This window comes from Seriola dumerili, unplaced genomic scaffold (genome assembly GCF_002260705.1).
Source record: "Seriola dumerili isolate Sdu_G_001 unplaced genomic scaffold, Sdu_1.0 BDQW01000052.1, whole genome shotgun sequence".
NCBI classification, from domain to species: domain Eukaryota; kingdom Metazoa; phylum Chordata; class Actinopteri; order Carangiformes; family Carangidae; genus Seriola; species Seriola dumerili.
In genome coordinates, this window is record NW_019174307.1 from 20,957,489 (window position 1) to 20,981,612 (window position 24,124).

At 39.9% G+C, this 24,124-nt stretch overlaps 3 protein-coding genes and 1 long non-coding RNA gene across 4 annotated transcripts; all 4 read right to left on the reverse strand.

Moving 5' to 3' along the window:
* Positions 1-2,429: 2,429 nt before the first annotated feature.
* On the reverse strand, positions 2,430-6,583 carry LOC111218327 (CD209 antigen-like protein E). Its single transcript, XM_022740581.1, has 6 exons — positions 6,506-6,583; positions 6,315-6,416; positions 5,443-5,613; positions 4,961-5,103; positions 3,519-3,628; positions 2,430-2,983 (listed from the first exon to the last, which is right to left on the reverse strand). Exons 1-6 carry the CDS (start codon positions 6,558-6,560, stop codon positions 2,827-2,829), a joined length of 738 nt encoding a protein of 245 aa, XP_022596302.1. The 5' UTR covers positions 6,561-6,583; the 3' UTR covers positions 2,430-2,826.
* A 6,463-nt stretch (positions 6,584-13,046) lies between these two features.
* LOC111218328 (CD209 antigen-like protein D) lies at positions 13,047-14,931 on the reverse strand. Its single transcript, XM_022740582.1, has 3 exons — positions 14,795-14,931; positions 14,600-14,703; positions 13,047-14,210 (listed from the first exon to the last, which is right to left on the reverse strand). Exons 1-3 carry the CDS (start codon positions 14,909-14,911, stop codon positions 14,036-14,038), a joined length of 396 nt encoding a protein of 131 aa, XP_022596303.1. The 5' UTR covers positions 14,912-14,931; the 3' UTR covers positions 13,047-14,035.
* A 1,253-nt stretch (positions 14,932-16,184) lies between these two features.
* LOC111218330 lies at positions 16,185-16,806 on the reverse strand. The gene is made up of 3 exons (XR_002664977.1): positions 16,720-16,806; positions 16,370-16,528; positions 16,185-16,279 (listed from the first exon to the last, which is right to left on the reverse strand). It is a non-coding gene; the product is annotated as an uncharacterized LOC111218330 (long non-coding RNA).
* A 2,082-nt stretch (positions 16,807-18,888) lies between these two features.
* Positions 18,889-22,714, reverse strand: LOC111218747 (CD209 antigen-like protein E). Its single transcript, XM_022741188.1, has 6 exons — positions 22,602-22,714; positions 22,414-22,509; positions 21,566-21,700; positions 20,786-20,928; positions 19,247-19,353; positions 18,889-19,146 (listed from the first exon to the last, which is right to left on the reverse strand). Exons 1-6 carry the CDS (start codon positions 22,669-22,671, stop codon positions 18,990-18,992), a joined length of 708 nt encoding a protein of 235 aa, XP_022596909.1. The 5' UTR covers positions 22,672-22,714; the 3' UTR covers positions 18,889-18,989.
* Between the last annotated feature and the right edge of the window lie 1,410 nt (positions 22,715-24,124).

A 24,124-nucleotide genomic window follows, 5' to 3' on the forward strand; every position in this document is an offset into this window, starting at 1 on the left:
CATGAGTTGTTAGAGTCAGATGAGAACTGCATTAACACAATGACAGGATATCTTTAGTAGTGAGTAAATACAGTAACGACATTTGATTACACAGATTTATCCTCAGCTCTGTCTGTCAGCCTCATTGTCTGAACATTTTTACCTGTCTGAGTTGTTGAAGGACTTGGGTCGACAGGTTTGATGGGTTTAAAGTTGACATAGATTTTGTCCATCGCTCTGAATGTCCAGCCTTCTCAGAGAATGACAGCTCTGCAGCACAGTTCATGTAAATGATTGAAGTTTTGTTTTTTTCTATTTCTCACCTTCAACTTGTGAGGAAGTCATGAATATTAAAATTTTTTCAGTGACAATTCACCTTTTAAAGCAACATTATTATCAGATAAACTAAATTACATCACATTTACAAAGGACTAAATCTCCATCTGTCTATCTATCATGTGTTTTAGGACATTATTTAATAATAAATGAAAAACTGTGATTACATAATGGATACCAACAATGTGGAAGGAAACATAATTATTGGACTGGACCAACTGCATGTGCTCAACATTTAACGAAGACACCCCTAATCTTAGTTACATATGAAGTGTTGCATACTACATCCTCCTTTCTCAACATGAAAGTCACACTTCACTGGCGATATGTCTCAGTAACTGCATCACATCAGTCTGAGTGCACAGCACTACACATTACACAATGACACCACACCAGCACCACCCTCTGTTCACATATATAATGTTACTCTGCTACAAAGATAATAGGCAGCTACAGTCTGAGTAAGTAAGTCAACCAGAAATTTGATGGCAAAATTATATATTATAAAGGAATTTTCTTATTTACAACAGTCTAATATGATCTTCTACAAATGATGTTTGTATACAACTAGTCTACATTTGTAAAATACAGTTTGGAGAGGAACATGATAGTTGGAGGTGGAGGGTCTGTGGAAGTACAACGCCTTTTGTCCTTTACAGACAACAGTTATAATTCACTTGGCCACAAGAGGTCCCTGTTAGATACATAGAAACCTGCTGTAGGTTGTAGGCATTAGAAAAAACAGACACTGCCATTAGCTGATAAAAATAATTCTGTTGAAGTGATTGTTGAATGCTTTATTCTGTGTGTTCAAGTATAGAAGGATAAGCATATCTATGGTTTTCCAAATACCCTGACATGACTGTGTGCCTTCACCTCAGCTGGAAGTTTAGAGCGGCTGCTAAACTTAACTGGTCAAAGTAACAACTAACGATTCAGAAAATAACAAAGTAAAATATTCATTTCCTTCTGTAAATCCAGTGGTTTTCTGTTTTCTTGGAACATGCAAAGAGCAGCAACCTGCGGTGGGAAGGTAAATACCGACAGCTGTTGATTCTGATGCAAACTTGTTTTAACACCACATGTTAAGTCTGTATGTTTAAGTTTTTTGTTCAGTTTTAAGGTTTTGATCAGGTAAGTACATCGCTTGTTGCAGGTTTACATATCCTCAATTATATTTCAGATTTAACTACTGTCAGTTATTTACACTAAACATTAAAAGGTCCCATATCGTATAACATTATGTCATTTGACAATTTGTTGATTGATAGATTTTATAATTTTCTCAACAGCAAGCATTTCCTGAACACAATTTTCAGCAATGTGTCACATGATGATGTTTAAAGGATAATGAAAAAATTTTATTGCCTAATTAGGCAATTAAGTATGATATTTAATTATGACCTGTTGTTTGGCTTACCTTCATGGAGTTTATAGACTCACAATGCAAACCAAGAGTCAAGTAACAAACACAGAATTTACTGAATTACGAGTGTCATCACTGTGTAGGAGCAGCTTTCAAACAAAACACTTGAACCAGAGTGATGGACTTTCAAACAGTTTTCAGCTTTCAATAAATCTTTATTAGAAACACAAACTGAATGTCTGTTGTACCCTTCAAGATACAGATATCTTTATGAAGTTCTTCTGCCATGAGGGGTGAGCATCTAATTTAAAAGTTACAGAGAGCTTTAAAAGGGCAGAGCTACACTGGCTCAGATTGGTCAACACAATGCAAAAGCCATAACACAAATACAAAAGTGTTGTGGCATTCATGTTGTTGATTTGCAGTCAGGTTGTTGCTTTTATATTTGTGTTGTGGCTTTTGTATTTGTGTCGTGGCTTTTGTATTTGTGTCGTGGCTTTTGTATTTGTGTCGTGGCTTTTGCATTTGTATTGTGGCTTTTGTATTTGTATTGTGTCTTTTGCATTTTTTTATTGTGGCTTTTGTATTTGTGTTGTGTCTTTTGTATTTGTATTGTGGCTTTTGTATTTGTGTTGTGGCTTTTGTATTTTTGTTGTGTCTTTTGCATTTATATTGTGGCTTTTGTATTTGTATTGTGGCTTTTGTATTTGTGTTGTGTTTTTTGCATTTATATTGTGGCTTTTGTATTTGTGTTGTGTCTTTTGTATTTGTGTTGTTGCTTTTGCATCGTGTTAAACTGTGGGCCAAAGACTATGAGCAGTGGGATATTGTCAATGTAAATGACACAGTTTCAGATGCCTGGCAGAAACTTTCAGTTGTGTACTTCCACTTGTTGAATGATCAGGATCTTGCATCAATAACTAATCAAACATATACATTACACTTATGATTAAAGTGGAGAAGAAGGAAGAGGATCCTCACACTGGTGCAGAGAGGTTTACACAGAAATGTTCTTCAACAATGCCAAACTTTGATGAGAAAGAAATAGTAATACATGAGTCTCTCTCTTTCACACACACAAATATAAACGGACACTCAATACCAAAGGTCTTTGTAAAAGCATGGATGGAGATTACACACCAGCGCTAAGCCATTTTCTCACAGATCCATTTCATAGAAGCAGTACATGACCGATCGTTCCAGTTTTTGTCAGAATCCTTGCTAGTGTATATATGTGCACAGTCTTCTTCCCCCCACTGCGGATCTCCACCACCATTATCAGGCTGCTTTTCACACCAGTAACTAGAATGTTAAAGAACAAGAGCATGACAACAACATTAACCTCTTACAAGAACAGAGTCTCATTCGACAAACGCTTTTATCCAAAGTGATTTACAAGTGAGCAGGGTCGAGTGAGGGCTTTATGAGCAGAGGAGTTACCTGAGCCCGTTTGAATGTGTTTGGAAATGTTCCTGAAGACATTCAAGCATTTGCCACAAAACAGATTTTTTTTTTTTGCCCATGATTTGCAATGGATTTTGAAGCCACAGAAAATCATACATTGCTAAATAGGGCACTGACAACATATATATTATTGTTTGATTTGAAGGAGTTGTTCTTACACTAAATACAAAGACATACAGGATCCTAACCAGTCATTGCTTTGGATAAGACATCAGTCAGAGAAGCAAATCAAATTTGGTTACAAGTTCAAATTTGGTATATATATATATAATTATATAAAATTACATAAACATACAGGTATTTTAGTCTTACTACACACATATACAGCAAGCGCTCTCCAAAACCACTCAGTAGAAAATCATTCAAGTCTGACCTTTGAGTCAATGGAGTTCCATCAATCCATTTCCAGGTCCCCTCCTTGTCCCTGTCAGTCAAACCAATCCACCAAAACTCTTCTACCGCAGCAAATTCATCAAGGAATGTCTGTTTCAAGCCAAAAAGAACAAACAAACAAACACAAAAAACAAGATCAGTGATATGAAACCACTGCGCTCATTTAATCCTCTAAATGTGTTTACCAAACCACGGTGCAGGAACTCTGGTAGAGACAGGAGATCAATGCGACACATGCTGGTGTCCGACTTTACTTTAGTCGCTGCTAAATGTGGATCTGTCTCGACCTCACTCTGTTCCTTAGTTCCTTCATTCTGCCTTCACTCGAGCCCTCATGTGAACAATGCATAAGTGTCGCTACTGCATGGGCTGCACTGAAGGGGGTTCCTTTGGGAGACATTTGTGCCGTAGCATCATGGACAACACCATGTACCTTTACAAAACTTTACAGAGTGGATGTGACCTGTTCAGAAACAGTAGGCTCTTTTGTTCTAATGTTTGTTGCCCAGAGAGGTTCGGACATTTAGATTCTGCCGTTCCTTTAAGACCTTTTTGGTATGAGTCCTCCTATTTAGATCGTAGCGACGGTCAATCTTCGGTCTCACAGATCCATAATTACATTCATAACTTTCACCAGAAAAGGAATTGAATTTCATTGAACTCTGCACAAAATGATAAAAAAATCTTAAAAATGCCTGTCGTTCTTGTTGACTGATGTCCAAATATGGGACATTTCCACAGATTTTCCACAGAATTTTTAACTGATACAAAGATATTCTACTGATCGAATGCATACAACATTCATTCATTCATTTTCAACCGCTTATCCTCTAGTAGGGTCGCGGGGGGGGCTGGAGCCTATCCCAGCAACCTTTCGGGCGAGAGGCGGGGTACACCCTGGACAGGTCGCCAGTCCATCGCAGGGCAAACACACAGAGACAGACAACCATCCACTCTCACATTCACACCTATGGTCAATTTAGAGTATTCAATCAGCCTAGTCCCCATTTGCATGTCTTTGGACTGTGGGAGGAAGCCAGAGTACCCGGAGAGAACCCACAAAGGAGAACATGCAAACTCCACACAGAAAGACAGACAGACTCGGACCCGGAACCTTCTTGCTGTGAGGCGACAGCGCTAACCACTGTACCACCGTGCCGCCATGCATACAACATTATATACGATATTAAAACACAGTGGAAGGCTAAAGCAATGTTAGCTAGCTTGCTAAAGATGATACACATGGAAAAGGTGTCATGAATTCTTGTTGGAAAACCAGCAAAAGATGGTACAGAAAAGCAAAAGTGCATTCAGAGAGTTTGACGTTTTATTGTTTAATATCAGCAGGTTGAGTTGAATTTCACAGATCTGTTAAAAAAGTAGACACAGATACACATAAACATACAAATATACACACAGTACCTGCTCTTCAAGACTGTCTATGACCACCAGATCTGCTCCTCTGGCTCTGCAGTCCTCTCTGCCTTTTTCCCAAGAACCAGACTGAGTGGAGAGGAGATAACAGGAACCGTTGAACATCCTCCATCCTGCAGGACACGTTTTCTCTGTAAGATGAGTCAAATAAAAGAAATATGTGTCCAATATGTCAATACTCACAGTTCCTCATTTGAAGGTGTTGTAACGCTCAAAGGTCAAACTCATGCTGCTTCTTCTAATGACTCCTCACTGTCTACTTTTAGTCCAGTTATTAACTTAACACACACATGATGCACATTAGAACAATAAAAAGGTTCCTGGGAAATGAAAATAGTGTAACTTGGATATCACAATTTGCATCATCATTAAGTAGATCACAGTCTTTACACTGTAGAACTGAGGATCCGTATCAGGCTTCATAGATATAAAGAGACAGCTGTGCAGAAACCACACCGGCAAACACTCACTCTGTTTGGACAAACTCTGAAGCCTCTTCAGCTCTTTAGTCATTTCAGTGAGACTGATATTCAGCTGGTCTCTCTCTTCAGTCAGGGAGGAGAGTTTGATGTCACTGGCCTGAAGACACTCAGTCAGGTTGGCTTCTCCAGCGGAGAGTTCTGCATTTGAATTTTTATGGTCTGAAATAAATCAAGAGACGCCTTAATGTTTATTAGAAGATCACAGAACCAGACACAAAAGAATCCTATTGGGTACATGCTCGTTAGATTAAAAGATGGTCTGGATGTGTGAATTTCCTCTTATGTACTTCGTTTTCTTAGTTCCTCATTTCACAGTAGATATAAGAAAAACAATGACTTCGAAGAAATGCCACCCTTTTAATGCAGGAGTAATATATATATACGTATGTAGATGGATGTAGATGGATGTCGTTTGTTGCCTTGTACCAATAAAAACTTGAATACACAAAAGAGACTTGTTTACTTAACACAAGATACAAAGCTCTACTTACACAGATTTGCTGTTTTAACTGCTTGAATATGCATATCTACTACCTTGGTAAAAATTCCTATTTTTTAAAATCAGTATTTAACTTTTTATATGACACTTTTCACTTAAAGGTTCCATATTATATAAAGTGAGATTTCCATGTTTTGTTTGATTATAGATCAGGTCTAGGTTCTATATTAATACTGTGAAAGTATCAAAGCCTCAGTCCACAGAGAAACACACACAGCCTGTATTCAGAAACTGAGCCTTAAAACCAGCCGTCAGGACTTCTGTAACTTTGTGATGTCACAACGAAGCAGCAATTAAGAGTACATGAAGGGGGCAATAAGAGCGTAAAAGGCAGGGCAACACAACATGAAACCAGACTCACAGTGCACACTGAGGACAACGAGCCCAGTCAGCAGGAAAACACTCAGCAGACTCAGAGAGACAACAACAGCTCCATGAAATCTCCTCTCAGAGCTCCTGGGACCTGAACAGAGAAAAGACCAGTGAGTAAACACAGTAACAACAGATGATTACACAGATTTATTCTCAGTCTCATTGTCTGAATGTTTTTACCTGTCTGACTTATTGAAGGTTTGATGTCTTCAACGTTGACATAGATTTCCTCCATCGCTCGTAATGCGTCCAGCTTTCTCAGAGAGTGACAGCTCTGAATCATGACACATTCTCACTAACTCAGGCGGAAGTCACAAAGGCGCAAAGAGGTTTGTGCAACAATTCTCATCCACAGCCTTTGAAAGCAACATTATTATCAAACATCTATCTACGCAGAAGAGCGGTCAATGAAAATCAGCTGTGTAAGAACAAGAAGCTTCATTTTAGCAGCTGGTAGAGCCAATACGCTGGAAGATAAGAAGCCAGTAACATAGGAGGGGATTAGAAGAAAATAAAATAAAACAATAAAAATGTTATTTATGGCAGCACTAATGAGTTTTCAATTAATACTACTACGACTAACGAGGACGCTGTTCCACTATGAACAACTCTATAAGAAAGGTACAAACAGTGGCATTTTGAACGAGGTGTAACTTCAGCACCTGAGCTCGTTAGGCGTTACAGGTGGAGAGTCCGTAGCCGAGTCAAGCCCATTCATTGGTCAGCTCCAAGAATCAAAAACAGTCATTCACAAACACAGGTGGATGGATATCAGATTGTTACACATTAATTCCTACTATTCCTTCATATAGACTGAATAAATTGAATTTTATACTTTGAAGTAAAGTATAACCACAGAAATAAATAATCTAAACAAAAACTAATTTTCATATTGTAAACAGAGCAGCATACATTTCAAGTCTGGTCTATCTGAAATAAAGTGGTCCTGGTTTGTGGTTGGCTTGGATGGTTAGAGGGGTGGCTGACACAAGCTGGAACAGGAATTATAACAGAGACACTGATAAATATATTACATCTATTCATTGGAAGAGATTTTGGAGACTGGTTCATACCGTATACTGGCACTCATCATAGCCACTCAGAGGGCTGAAGGCTGGGATCTGCGGCACTAGTTTGGTCCTAATTTCAGCACAAGGTGACGTGGAGAGCCTGGAAGAAGAGAGCGTGACACCGTTTGGACACTTGCGTGGTAAATAAGAGACGTATAAACCTCTGAACCACATCAGTGAGCTGCACTCACCAGAGGGAACTGCAGGAAGCATGGTAAGGAGCAGGGGCGGCAGATGAAGAGCAGAGGCCAACAGCAGAGTCGTCATGGTGACGACGGAGCAGGAGAGCAGTGGTGCTGGCGAGCGCTCGCTGGCTGTTCGCTCAGTGGAGTGAGAACTTCTGTTGTTCAATCTGAGTTCGGGGCCACAAGCTTCATAGAGACTTATCATGAGGGCCGGTGAAGATGCCTGAAATTGATTTGGTCGAGGGCGCGACTTCTCAGTTTTGTGCTGACTGGCTGTTTGTTGGTGTTTCTTTACACAATGAATATCCTTTATATTTTTTAATGGTGGACCAAGCAAATCACATGTTGGTTCATCTACAGCATTTCCTCTGGGTTACGTCCCCTGTCTTTTTTTTTCTGGGGATCTTACGCAACCTTTGGGGAGACAGAAATCTACAAGAAATAATTTCATTTAAATTTGATTCCAGTATTTTTAAACTTACTGTATTTAAACATGGTCAAGCAATCAATAAGACTTTATTAGTACTGCACTTTTCATACAAAACGTGACACAAACTGCTTTACAGAATAAAAACTTTTACTCTTATTCTTCTTATTTATTCCCCCCATCTCCAGCCATGCACAGAGCAATAAAGGACTATGTTTTATATAAAGAAAATGAAAAAAATACAATAGGAACAAGAACTGAAGAAATGTGAATGTCATGAATTTGCACTGAGGAAATACAAAATAATAAACAAAAGGAATCTGCATGTTCATTTTAATTTTGTGCAGTCATCCTATATAAGTGGATGACGACCAAACACTGGGCTGTGTGTTGAAGTTTAGCCTTTGAGGAAGTTTCAGATGAGCTAGAATAGCTTATCTACCATCAGCTGCTCACTTCCATTTAAACATCATCCTCTTGTGCACAGAAACAGAAAGCTTAAACAGGAAACGCACAATTTCTCACAGAACTACAAATATTTTATGAGAAAAAAAAACATAATCCAAACACTGAATTCAAAAAGTTATCTACTTGTCAAATGCACCAAATTAGAAGCAGTTTTCAGTTTAATGCCCAAATTCATCTTGCAGCAAGTTAAGAGAGAAGACGCGCAGAACTTCCTCGGAGTGCGACATGTCATATGAAGCCACAGTGTGAACCGAAACTGTTGTGGATCGGCTGTAAACCAATCCTGATGACGTAAGAGAAAATGTTCGTGCCAAATCATTTTGAAGGTGTTACGGCCTCCAACACTCTCTCACGGACGTTCAAGGAATGTCGCGCTGCACCGTGGCAGGTCCAGCCAAAAACATTACTTTGGATAATTATGTATGTTTTCTTTTTGTTATTCTTTATTATCCTAAAGCTGCAATGTTAGAAAGTGAAAAGTCTGACATTGGAATATATACAGTATAGTCTTCAGCAGAGTCAAACACATACGCAGAGCTACGTTTTTTAACAAACATACAAGAGCAGTCTTTACTAAAAAAGCTTTGCTTTATCAAAGCTCACACTTTAAAAGCATATTTAACAGTGTCATGCCATTTCTTCACAGATCCACCGCAAGAGAGAACCACACAACAGATCATTCCAATGTGCGCTCTCATCATGTGTGAGATGTGCGCTCCCATCATGTCCGAGATGTGCGCAGTCCTCCTCACCCCACTTTGGGTCTCCACCACCATTATCAGGCTGCTTTACTGCCCAGTACCTGGGAGGTCAGGGAACAAGAGCATCATGGCACTGTTCATCTTGTACAGGCAAACCTCACAGACGTTTAACACTGATTTTTATTGGGATCCATACAGGTGTAAATAGCCGAATAGCTGCCGCATGACTATTTTCACCCAGGTGCAAACAGACACTGTTGTTTTTATTAGTCTTGTGTTATATCTGGTTGCCAGCTGTGTTTGTCTGATTATGAATGTTTTTTTTGTTCTCAGGTCTCTCATGAAAAATAGATCTCATTCTCCTGATTAAAGTAAAAATAAAATAAATATAAATTTTGTTTGTCACATGTTGTAACTGTCCATCCAGATCATCTTGTACCCTTTTTGTTTCTTTACATTACTTGTGTCAATAAAGTAAAAACAGTCTCACGTCAGGTTCAGTGGAGTTCCATCCACCCATTTCCAGACCCCCTCCTCCTCTCTGTCACTCAAACCGATCCAAGTTTCGGACGTAGAGATGAATCCAGAAAGAAATGTCTGGTAAACATAAAGAAACCATATTATACAGTGTTTGAGTTTAACCCCACACACACACACACACACACACACGCACACACACACACAGTACCTGCTCCTCAGGACTGTCTATGATCACCAGATCTGCTCCTCTGGCTCTGCAGTCCTCTCTGGCTTTTTCCCAAGAACCAGACTGAGTGGAGAGGAAATAACAGGTACAACTGAACATCCTCCATCCTGCAGGACACGTTTTCTCTGCAGAAGAGACACAACAAGAGGCATTTCAAAGATCAAAAACACTTCTGGCTGTGAAGATAATTCTGCTGATGTCAGTGTTTTCAATGAGAGACTTTTTAACGCCACAAATAATGATGCTCGTTTGGTTGGTATGACTTTGTTGGATAGTTTCAGCTTTTACTGGAACCACCAGCAACAACAAAGAAAATCCACAGGAATCGATAAAGAATCGGATCGACAAGCAGAATCAATAATGGCATCATTATCAATAAAGTCTTATCAATTCCCATCCCTTGTCATCATGGATAAACCTCCTGAGGAAGAATCGCCATGGCGATACTTAAGCAGGTATTAGCTTCCCAAACTGGCTAAGCAAGTGATAGATAGCAGTCAGCAGTTTGGCAATTTGACATTCAGTATAAAAACTGTAGCATCTGTCCTCCTTGAAGAGCGTAAAACAATGTAGAGACTAGATTTTCATCATTAACTTAAATCAGAGAATGCACGGTGCCAGAACTGAATTTCTGAGTTAAAAACGTTTGATTTATACATCCCAGACAGCAGTAAGGACTCACTGCGTTTGGACAATCTCTGAAGCCTGTCCCGATCTTTGGTGGTTTCAGTGAGCATGGCTTTCAGCAGGTCTCTCTCTTCAGTCAGGGATGAGAACTTGTCATCACTGATCCGGAGACGCTCAGTCAGGTTGGCTTTGACAGTGGAGAGCTCTGCAGCCGAATCATGCACTGAACCACAAGATACAAAGACACACCTGCATTCATGTCACACAGTTACTGCATTTCACAAGATCACATATTTCCTTATTTTGCCCCGTGATTATGAAAGATGATCACAAGTCAACTAAAGGTTCATGCTTAAATTTACATTTACTCATTTGGCAGACAGTGAGGCAATAAGGAAAGTGAGGTTAAATGCTGAAATGAGAATCTGCACCAAAACAATTCTGTCTTTTTTTGTTTTGATTTAGTTGTTTGGATTCGTTTTGAAAAATGTGAGAAAACTGAGGTAGGGGGTGAATAGAAAAAAAAGAGAGCAGAATAAACATCCTATAATCATGAATTCACTTTGACTTCTAACTTCTTCTTTTTTTGGTGGTGCTCAGACAGATCTAAAAAGTCTGTTAAAAATGACAATCAGCAAAAAAAAAAGTCACGAAAGAACAATAGATCACAGAAGAGCCAGAATGGCAAAAAGACATTGTGGTGAAACAGGTGCATCTCTCAGAGTAAACCAGACTCACAGTGGACACCGAGGCCGATGAGCCCAGCCAGCAGGAGAACACTCAGCAGACTCAGAGAGACAACAACAGCTCCATGAAATCTCCTCTCAGAGCTCCTGGGACCTGAACAGAGAAAAGACCAGTGAGTAAACACAGTAACAACAGATGATTACACAGATTTATTCTCAGTCTCATTGTCTGAATGTTTTTACCTGTCTGACTTATTGAAGGTTTGATGTCTTCAACGTTGACATAGATTTCCTCCATCGCTCGTAATGCGTCCAGCTTTCTCAGAGAGTGACAGCTCTGAATCATGACACATTCTCACTAACTCAGGCGGAAGTCACAAAGGCGCAAAGAGGTTTGTGCAACAATTCTCATCCACAGCCTTTGAAAGCAACATTATTATCAAACATCTATCTACGCAGAAGAGCGGTCAATGAAAATCAGCTGTGTAAGAACAAGAAGCTTCATTTTAGCAGCTGGTAGAGCCAATACGCTGGAAGATAAGAAGCCAGTAACATAGGAGGGGATTAGAAGAAAATAAAATAAAACAATAAAAATGTTATTTATGGCAGCACTAATGAGTTTTCAATTAATACTACTACGACTAACGAGGACGCTGTTCCACTATGAACAACTCTATAAGAAAGGTACAAACAGTGGCATTTTGAACGAGGTGTAACTTCAGCACCTGAGCTCGTTAGGCGTTACAGGTGGAGAGTCCGTAGCCGAGTCAAGCCCGTTCATTGGTCAGCTCCAAGAATCAAAAACAGTCATTCACAAACACAGGTGGATGGAAATCAGATCGTTACACATTAATTCCTACTATTCCTTCATATAGACTGAATAAATTGAATTTTATACTTTGAAGTAAAGTATAACCACAGAAATAAATAATCTAAACAAAAACTAATTTTCATATTGTAAACAGAGCAGCATACATTTCAAGTCTGGTCTATCTGAAATAAAGTGGTCCTGGTTTGTGGTTGGCTTGGATGGTTAGAGGGGTGGCTGACACAAGCTGGAACAGGAATTATAACAGAGACACTGATAAATATATTACATCTATTCATTGGAAGAGATTTTGGAGACTGGTTCATACCGTATACTGGCACTCATCATAGCCACTCAGAGGGCTGAAGGCTGGGATCTGCGGCACTAGTTTGGTCCTAATTTCAGCACAAGGTGACGTGGAGAGCCTGGAAGAAGAGAGCGTGACACCGTTTGGACACTTGCGTGGTAAATAAGAGACGTATAAACCTCTGAACCACATCAGTGAGCTGCACTCACCAGAGGGAACTGCAGGAAGCATGGTAAGGAGCAGGGGCGGCAGATGAAGAGCAGAGGCCAACAGCAGAGTCGTCATGGTGACGACGGAGCAGGAGAGCAGTGGTGCTGGCGAGCGCTCGCTGGCTGTTCGCTCAGTGGAGTGAGAACTTCTGTTGTTCAATCTGAGTTCGGGGCCACAAGCTTCATAGAGACTTATCATGAGGGCCGGTGAAGATGCCTGAAATTGATTTGGTCGAGGGCGCGACTTCTCAGTTTTGTGCTGACTGGCTGTTTGTTGGTGTTTCTTTACACAATGAATATCCTTTATATTTTTTAATGGTGGACCAAGCAAATCACATGTTGGTTCATCTACAGCATTTCCTCTGGGTTACGTCCCCTGTCTTTTTTTTTCTGGGGATCTTACGCAACCTTTGGGGAGACAGAAATCTACAAGAAATAATTTCATTTAAATTTGATTCCAGTATTTTTAAACTTACTGTATTTAAACATGGTCAAGCAATCAATAAGACTTTATTAGTACTGCACTTTTCATACAAAACGTGACACAAACTGCTTTACAGAATAAAAACTTTTACTCTTATTCTTCTTATTTATTCCCCCCATCTCCAGCCATGCACAGAGCAATAAAGGACTATGTTTTATATAAAGAAAATGAAAAAAATACAATAGGAACAAGAACTGAAGAAATGTGAATGTCATGAATTTGCACTGAGGAAATACAAAATAATAAACAAAAGGAATCTGCATGTTCATTTTAATTTTGTGCAGTCATCCTATATAAGTGGATGACGACCAAACACTGGGCTGTGTGTTGAAGTTTAGCCTTTCAGGAAGTTTCAGATGAGCTAGAATAGCTTATCTACCATCAGCTGCTCACTTCCATTTAAACATCGTCCTCTTGTGCACAGAAACAGAAAGCTTAAACAGGAAACGCACAATTTCTCACAGAACTACAAATATTTTATGAGAAAAAAAAACATAATCCAAACACTGAATTCAAAAAGTTATCTACTTGTCAAATGCACCAAATTAGAAGCAGTTTTCAGTTTAATGCCCAAATTCATCTTGCAGCAAGTTAAGAGAGAAGACGCGCAGAACTTCCTCGGAGTGCGACATGTCATATGAAGCCACAGTGTGAACCGAAACTGTTGTGGATCGGCTGTAAACCAATCCTGATGACGTAAGAGAAAATGTTCGTGCCAAATCATTTTGAAGGTGTTACGGCCTCCAACACTCTCTCACGGACGTTCAAGGAATGTCGCGCTGCACCGTGGCAGGTCCAGCCAAAAACATTACTTTGGATAATTATGTATGTTTTCTTTTTGTTATTCTTTATTATCCTAAAGCTGCAATGTTAGAAAGTGAAAAGTCTGACATTGGAATATATACAGTATAGTCTTCAGCAGAGTCAAACACATACGCAGAGCTACGTTTTTTAACAAACATACAAGAGCAGTCTTTACTAAAAAAGCTTTGCTTTATCAAAGCTCACACTTTAAAAGCATATTTAACAGTGTCATGCCATTTCTTCACAGATCCACCGCAAGCGAGAACCACACGACAGATCATTCCAATGTGCGCTCTCATCATGTGTGAGATGTGCGCTCCCATCATGTCCGAGATGTGCGCAGTCCTCCTCACCCCACTTTGGGTCTCCACCACCATTATCAGGCTGCTTTACTGCCCAGTACCTGGGAGGTCAGGGAACAAGAGCATCATGGCACTGTTCATCTTGTACAGGCAAACCTCACAGACGTTTAACACTGATTTTTATTGGGATCCATACAGGTGTAAATAGCCGAATAGCTGCCGCATGACTATTTTCACCCAGGTGCAAACAGACACTGTTGTTTTTATTAGTCTTGTGTTATATCTGGTTGCCAGCTGTGTTTGTCTGATTATGAATGTTTTTTTTGTTCTCAGGTCTCTCATGAAAAATAGATCTCATTCTCCTGATTAAAGTAAAAATAAAATAAATATAAATTTTGTTTGTCACATGTTGTAACTGTCCATCCAGATCATCTTGTACCCTTTTTGTTTCTTTACATTACTTGTGTCAATAAAGTAAAAACAGTCTCACGTCAGGTTCAGTGGAGTTCCATCCACCCATTTCCAGACCCCCTCCTCCTCTCTGTCACTCAAACCGATCCAAGTGAATGTAGAGATGAATCCAGAAAGAAACGTCTGGTAAATATAAAGAAACCATATTATACAGTGTTTGAGTTTAACCACACACACACACACACACACACACACACACACACACACACAGTACCTGCTCCTCAGGACTGTCTATGATCACCAGATCTGCTCCTCTGGCTCTGCAGTCCTCTCTGGCTTTTTCCCAAGAACCAGACTGAGTGGAGAGGAAATAACAGGTACAACTGAACATCCTCCATCCTGCAGGACACGTTTTCTCTGCAGAAGAGACACAACAAGAGGCATTTCAAAGATCAAAAACACTTCTGGCTGTGAAGATAATTCTGCTGATGTCAGTGTTTTCAATGAGAGACTTTTTAACGCCACAAATAATGATGCTCGTTTGGTTGGTATGACTTTGTTGGATAGTTTCAGCTTTTACTGGAACCACCAGCAACAACAAAGAAAATCCACAGGAATCGATAAAGAATCGGATCGACAAGCAGAATCAATAATGGCATCATTATCAATAAAGTCTTATCAATTCCCATCCCTTGTCATCATGGATAAACCTCCTGAGGAAGAATCGCCATGGCGATACTTAAGCAGGTATTAGCTTCCCAAACTGGCTAAGCAAGTGATAGATAGCAGTCAGCAGTTTGGCAATTTGACATTCAGTATAAAAACTGTAGAATCTGTCCTCCTTGAAGAGCGTAAAACAATGTAGAGACTAGATTTTCATCATTAACTTAAATCAGAGAATGCACGGTGCCAGAACTGAATTTCTGAGTTAAAAACGTTTGATTTATACATCCCAGACAGCAGTAAGGACTCACTGTGTTTGGACAATCTCTGAAGCCTGTCCCGATCTTTGGTGGTTTCAGCGAGCCTGGCTTTCAGCAGGTCTCTCTCTTCAGTCAGGGATGAGAACTTGTCATCACTGATCCGGATATGCTCAGTCAGGTTGGCTTTGACAGTGGAGAGCTCTGCAGCCGAATCATGCACTGAACCACAAGATACAAAGACACACCTGCATTCATGTCACACAGTTACTGCATTTCACAAGATCACATATTTCCTTATTTTGCCCCGTGATTATGAAAGATGATCACAAGTCAACTAAAGGTTCATGCTTAAATTTACATTTACTCATTTGGCAGACAGTGAGGCAATAAGGAAAGTGAGGTTAAATGCTGAAATGAGAATCTGCACCAAAACAATTCTGTCTTTTTTTGTTTTGATTTAGTTGTTTGGATTCGTTTTGAAGATTGTGAGAAAACTGAGGTAGGGGGTGAATAGAAAAAAAAAGAGAGCAGAATAAACATCCTATAATCATGAATTCACTTTGACTTTTAACTTCTTCTTTTTTTGGTGGTGCTCAGACAGATCTAAAAAGTCTGTTAAAAGGACAATAAGCAAAAAAAAAAGTCACGAAAGAACAATAGATCACAGAAGAGCCAGAATGGCAAAAAGACATTGTGGTGAAACAGGTGCATCTCTCAGAGTAAACCAGACTCACAGTGGACACAGAGGACAACGAGCCCAGCCAGCAGGAGAACACTCAGCAGACTCACAGAGACAACAACAGCTCCATGAAATCTCCTCTCAGAGCTCCTGGGACCTGAACAGAGAAAAGACCAGTGAGTAAATACAGTAACAACAGATGATTACACAGATTTATTCTCAAATCTGACTGACTGACAATTATTACCTGGCTGATTTGATAAAATTCTTGACTCTCGACTCTCATGCTTTGCATTGATGTAGATTTCCTCCATTGATACCGACTACACAAGGATCAGCTGCAGCACGAGATATCCTGCATGTAAATGACTAAACTCTTGTTGGATTCAGTATTTCCTCTGAAGTTCTGAGGAAGTGACAGGTGGTAAAAAAAAAAAAAAGAAATAGATAAAAACCGTTCCACAGCTTAAAACGGTGTAGTAGTTTAAAGATTATTCTTGAGACAGTCTTGCCAATTCAGAGTATAGTTCATTTAAACAAGCGCTGGATGACAAAGTATCTGCTGACAGTTGCTCCCCGAGTGTCTCCAATTCATACCTTTTGTGGAGTGGATCAAAGAATTTCTGATCCCTGCGTAATATGATTATCAAGTTCTTAGGAAGCAGTCCCTCTCTCAATAACTATGCTTCACAATCTCTGGCCCCTCTCCCAGAACTCTTATCCTGGTCATCATAAGCTGACTTCTGGACCGCAGAGTTAACACATTCCTAGTCACACCTCTATCACTGTTTCCACAGAACTTGGAAGAAACACGAGTATATGCTGTAATACTAAGCACATGAACGTATAAGATTAGAGTACAATCTAAGTGCATAAGATATACAGTGCTGCTTGAAAGTATGTGAACCCCTTGAGCAGTTCAGATGTTTCTGTTGTTTACCATGATTTTATTTTATCATCACCAGTTTTTATGTATGAAATGTCAGATATATGTTTCATCAATTGCTTGTACTTTTTTAGTGGAACTTGTTTAAGTAGCCCAAAAACTACATGAAACATGGAATTAGTGCATGTGCAAAAGTAAGTGAATCCCCAGCTGCATTGGTTAAGTCAAGCAGGTAACAGACTCAGGTGAAATACATTTGAGTGCTTAATTAATCATTTCAGTAGACCAATGAAATGAGACATCCTTGGGAAAGGGATTGGCCTGCACTAATTAAAAGAGAGAGGAAACCAACCAAACCAACTTGGTCCCATACACATCAACAATGCAAAGAGGAAAGGAGATATCCGAGGACATGAAGAAGAGGGTAGTGACAGCCCATCAGTCTGGGGACGGATATAAGACCATCTCCAAAAGATTCCAGCTCAATCCATCGACTGTAAGACAAATAATTTACAAATGGAGGGCCTTCAACATGACAGCAACTCTGCCTAGAAGTGGGCGCCCATCAAAACTATCACCCAGAGCCACCAGAAAAATAATAAATCAGGTAAAGGCCAACCCACACATCACCTCTACAGAGTTGCAGACCTCTCTGGTAGCATCTGGGACAAATGTGCATGCGTCTACGATCAGACGAAAATTGAATAGCCATGGCATTCATGGGAGGGTTGCTAGAAGGAAGCCTCTGCTCTCAAAAAAGAACAAAGCTGCCCGTTTCAACTTTGCCAAAGAGCACTTAGACAAACCAGAGGCCTTCTGGGAGTCCATTCTCTGGACAGATGAATCTAAAGTAGAGTTATTTGGTCACAATCAAAACCGCCATGTTTGGAGAAAAGCCAACACTGCAAATGAAGAAAAGAACCTCCTCCCTACAGTGAAGCATGGTGGTGGAAATGTGAAGATCTGGGGCTGCTTCTCTGCTTCTGGAACTGGGCGACTCCATATTATCCAGGGAACCATGAATTCTCAGGCATATCAACAAATTCTTGACCAGAATCTCCTGCCATCAGTCAAACAGTTGAAGCTGGAACGAAAATGGATTATGCAACAAGACAATGACCCGAAGCATTCCAGCAAAACTACAAAGGAATGGCTTCAGAGAAAGAGGATTCGTACTCTGGATTGGCCCAGTCAAAGTCCAGATCTAAATCCTATTGAAATGTTGTGGCGAGACCTGAAGAAGATGGTACATGCCAGATGTCCCTCCAACCTCTCTCAACTGGCTGAGTTCTGCAAGGAGGAGTGGGCAAAAATCCCCATGAGCAGATGCGAGAGACTGGTTAGAGGTTACAGAAGACGTTTGGTTGAAGTAATGGCTGCAAAAGGAGGAGCCACAAGCTACTAATGGAAGGGTTCACATACTTTTGCACATGTTACATTTTCAGTGTTTGTGAAATAAACCACATTTGTTGAACTACATAATGGAAAAATATCTCTTTTTGTGTGTGTGTCCAGTATTTGGAAAGTGTGCTTTACAAATTAGGATTTGGATGTCTGTTAAATAAGGTTCTTTTAATGTTTTTTACAAAAACAGTGACCATGTCTGGAAGGTTCACATACTTTCAAGCAGCACTGTATATTGATATGTGGGTTGATACAAATGATTTGCAACCGCAACGGGAAATTTGTGGTCTCAACAATTTGATGCTTAGTGAAATGATAAAGTACAACAGTCTAAAGTTCTTTACAGTTACATGGAAATCAATTCACTGTGCTATTAGGTATGAAGTAAGAAAGGGTTCTCACTAGTTCGGTGAATTGATGAGTCTAAATTACCCAAAGCAGTAAATGTGAGTGTACGTCTCTCTCTCTCTTTATTTGTCACACATTCAGTCACACAAGCAAAGGCCCTTTGCACAATCTTAATGTACATGGTAAAAAAAAGTATTTAAACATGTATTATTTCAAAACTCATTTTATGCTAAAGAGCTTTTCCACAGATCCATGGCCTAGAGGCATCACACCGCAGATCATTCCAGTTCTCATCAGCTTTCATCCCTGGTTGGATAACTGCACAGTCCTCTTCACCCCACTTAGGATTTCCATTACCCTTATCCGGCTGCCCTTTTTGCCAGAACCTAGGAGATTAATAAGAAAGTGAAGTTTCACATAATTTTCCCCAAGTCAACATTGTTGTTGTACACATGGGTAGAGATGTTAGTCTATTGTATGATTTACTTCAGAGTAAGTGGAGTTCCATCAATCCATTTCCAGGTCATCTCATTGTTTCTGTCGGTCAAACCAATCCAGCTTTCTTGCTTGACGATGTCTTTAGTGAGGAATTCCTGTTCAAGATAAAGGGAAGAAAGCCTGGATTTCTATTGTATATAGTGTTGGGTCCTGACCTGAGCCCACCACTGAACCACTGCCCCGTGTCACAAGGCTGCAAGTTGCTCAGCAAAGCTACATGACCCTGTCAAGTCCTCCAACCTGGATGACCACAGTGTCCTGACATAACATGCGTTGGATCTTCGTCATCATGGTTCCATAACAAACACACAGTTAAAGCTGTGGTAAAGGTCATGGACCAAAGATGACTGTTGATGACTGTTGATGATTGTTATGAAACCTTTGTTAAAGCCTTGTGTTATGTTGGCTCGTCCATTCATCCAAAAACCCCCACCCCCCACACTGACTGTTTACACTCGACTTCCTCCTTTGCTCTCAACAATATTTTTAAGGTTCAAAGTTTCCCCTCCCTTCCCTTTCCCTGCAAAGCCAAAACTGATTCTTTTAACTTTCTATGTACTCTGTACAACTGAAACAAGATGCATGTTCCTGGCAAATGCGCAGACAGGACGTGTTTTGGCACCACTTTCTGATGAGGCATAATTTATAACACAGATGCCATCTACCAGAGGGGGCAAAGCTGGCTCTTTTTCCTCAGGAAGCTCAGGTCCTTTGATGTTTACAGTGAAATGCTGCACAAGTTTTATTAGTGACTGGTGGCCAGTGTACTCTTTAATGCTGCAGTCTGCTGGGGCGGCAGCATGTCCGACATGAACACAAGGAGACTGGACAAGCTGGTCAAAAAGGCTGGGTCTGTGCTTGGCAGGAGTCTGGACTCACTCAGGACTGTTGTGGAGAGATGCGTACAATGTAAGATGGAGGCCATCTTGGACAATACCAACCATCCTCTCCACAACATTCTGGCAGGACAGAGAAGCAGCAAACATCTCATCTCACTGCGCTGCAGAACAGAGAGGTTCAGGAGATCCTTTGTTTCCACTGCCATCCGGCTGTACAACACCTCAGCCAAAGGAAGTGGACTGATCTTATTATTATTGTTTACTTATTATTAACTGTTTTAAATATTATTATCAACAATGAGCTAATAGACACATGAATTTCCACTAGGGGATAAATAGAGTATCTATCTATCTATCTATCTATCTATCTATCATCTATCTATCTATCTATCTATCTATCTATCTAATTTATGGGTTGCCATGTTGTAGAAAATCCTCCTCCTTTTTGCAGTTACAGCATCTATAAGGGCAAGGTTCCTTCTCTTCTCCAGAAAGAGTTTTCCAGGACTCTTCCAGGACATTTACAGTGACGATCTGGCGCATATGACACACAGGAATCAGGCCATACACCAATTTGTTCCTATTCGAAACAGCAAATTTCACTGGAAGGTGACAAGTTTGCAGGTATGATATTTAGACTGATTCAAGGAAAAACTCCACATAAAAGAGAGAAAGTAGCACACACTACCTGTTCTTTAAGACTGTCTATGATCACCAGATCTGCTCCTCTGGCTCTGCAGTCCTGTCTGCCTTTTCCCCAGGAACCAGACTGAACGGAGAGGAAATAACAGGAACAACCGAGCACCCTCCATCCTGCAGGACACGTTTTCTCTGTAAGATGAGTCAAACAAAAGCCCCTAAAGATCAGACAGGGTATTATAGAGGTTGTGGTGTGGGTTCAACACATGACAATGTTTTCAATGCATTAGCACCTGAAGTTCACAGCTGTGTTATAGAATGTACAATGAAGCAAAACAGCTAAATCCCAGAATAGGACAAAATACCTGTTACCAGAACCAGTTACTTGCTGCTGTTGGTCAAATGACTAAGAACCTATTTCTAACAACAAAGGATCCACATCAGAAGAACAAAAGGGAAATTCCTGGAGAGTAAAAAGTGTGCAGCTTGGACGTAAAGAAGTTGCATTAAATAGATCAGAGTCTTGTGAGGAAGTGAAAGTCTTTCAAATGAAGAACTGAGGATCCGTGTGGTCATAACTGACACCTGCTGCTGGGCAGAATAAAACATGATGCTGAGTGGAAATGTTATATTCGTGTATATTTTTTATTTTAGAGTTTTTAGTTGGGAAACTAATGCTGGTAAGATTCAGAGTGGAAAAGTATGGTTTACAGAGCTGAGAGTAGGATCTGACAGTGTTATATGACCATGTTCTCTGGATCATGGTGCTCTATAAATGACCTTTTTATGAAGGGACACCTGTTCAGAAACCACACAGGCAGGCACTCACTCTGTTTGGACAAACGCTGAAGCCTGGTCAGCTCTTTAGTCACTTTAGTCAGATTGGCAATCAGCAGGTCTCTCTCTTCATCACTGGCCTGGAGATGCTCCGTGAGGTTGACTGAATCACGTACTGAGTCACGGTCTGAAAGAAATCGAGATAAATGCTGAAATACTTAATGCATTCACTAACAGTGTCAACATGAATGCATCAATCTTTTAGTCAAAAGTCAAAATATTTTCAGATTTTGCCTCAGGGTTATGAGAGGTATGTTTAAGAATCAAAATTTATGTTTAAGCAATCCATCAGAAGCTGAAGTGAAGCTCAGTTATGTCTCAGTGGACCAATCCAGCACAGCTGTCATCAGGAGAGAGACAACAAATCTAAACACTGATCTAGTGTGATAATATCTCCTCGTCTTTTTCCTGGTTCTGCTTGAGGTTTTTCCTTGAGACTGTCACCAAGTTAAGAGCTCACAGACGAGTCTAATAAAATTAAAGACTTGCTAATTTTAAGCCAAAAACATTAAGACACCTTACCGAGGATAGCTCAGGCCTAAGACCTATGTTACCACGGTAACAATCAATGACAAATGCGCTGGCCAGTAGCATGCAGCACCAAAAAAACAGGAAAACATGGCTCATAATTTATGGTTTGCTAACATCGTTATGAGGAGAGCCATGAGATGGGAAAGTTTTTAGAGATCGCAGCCATTTTTTTTTCAAAATCAGATTTTCCTTTTTTATCGTTTCACTCTTCAAGTAAAACATCCTGGTAACTGCTGAATTCTTCCAATAGACAAACGTGTTCTGCTGGGGTAATCTGCAGGCGCATCTTTCAGAGAAAACCAAACTCACAGCGGACACCGAGGCTGATGAGCCCAACCAGCAGGAAAACACTCAGCAAGCCCAGAATGAGAACGACTCCATGAAATCTCCTCTCAGAGCTCGGACCTGAACAGACCAGAGAGGACAGTAAATTACACAACAGTATATTGACAGATGATAATATACATCCATACACAGCTCAGTCTGATTGTTCTTACCTGTCGGATTTGTTGAGGGTTTTGGGTTGACAGGCTTCAATTGTGGAACATTGCTATAGATTTCCTCCATTGCTCATTAGGACGACCGTTTCCTGGAAGCTCAGTGCTGCAACACGAACAATAGTACACAGAGTATAAACGATGAAGCTGCTGTTGAGTTTCAACCTCTGAGGAAGTCACAGGTTTCACAGGCGTTGGTTTTTGTTCTACTTCTGTGTAATAGCAGTCAGATGAAAAGATGCAGATGTGTAAAGTCGTTTCAATTTACAGATTTAGAGAACTTTCTTTAAATATAAACATCATCGTTGTGAAATAAGGAGCTGCCAGGTCCCTGCAGAGATTAATCAAAATGAAAATAATAAAATAAATCTGCATGAGAAGAGATTAGTATTTGTTAAAAAAAAAAGAGATTGTGAATCAAAACTGAACAAATGATGAGTGGTGACATTAAACAAAGACACAGGGAAAGAAGAAATGCTGCAAAACTCAGCGTGCAACATTCCCAGTGTGACACTGAAAAATAAAAATTTTGATCCTTGTAACTTCAGTGTCACACACTGTGGGAACTTTTGACCAGAGTTTTACAGTTTTTTGTTATGTATCGCAACACAGATGTTGACAAAACCATTTCTCCTTTTACAGTGTCTTTGTTTAACCTCAACCCTGAAAATTTGTTCTGTCTGATTCAGACTTTTTAACAAATACAAATTGCGTCGACATGAGCACAATTTTTCACATGCACAAACTTGAATTTCTTGTACAGATTTATTTTACAGGTTTACAAATGTTGATTTACAATTACAAACACTGGAATTATTTGTGAACATCACTTTTCAAGCTCAAAATAATTTTGAACCTAATTTGAGCCTATATATGTATGAGGTGGAGTCATTTGCTTGACTTACCTTTTCTTGCTGGTTGTGGGGGGATGATAAGAAGTGGTACTGGCCAAAGTTGGACTGTGGCATCCCAATGAAAACACCGTGGTAATCATATTAAATAAAATGACTTTCCTTTTCAGGGCAAACAAGGACATTTTAAGCAGCTCTTCTTTAGGAGCATTGTAAGGATGTATGAGATTTATTAATAATTCATTTGGCATATACTGCTAATAGAAAAGTAAGAAAATTGACCAATATAAATTTGCTAGTTCAAGCACAAGGTGGCATTTAACAGTAGCTACAGCTAACAACAGTTAGAGTTGGTTTTTAAAAACCATCTACTGCTAAACTAACATGCATATGTTGACACCACATTTCTCAGCATAAAGCAGGCTATGTTAAAACTTCCTTTCCTTGGTTGTGGATTAAGTGGTCGTTTTCAGTTTGTAGAGCTTTGGTCAGTGGTACATCAAAGTTGTTATCGAGTAGTTCCTCACTACTTGACCACTATATCACAGTAAGTTCCTTAAAAACAAATTAGAGACAGCAAGTTTATATATATAGTAGAAGTAGAATTACAAGTAGAATTTTGACCCTATTTTACACCTGAATCTAACTGGACAATGACAGTCTGATCAGAGG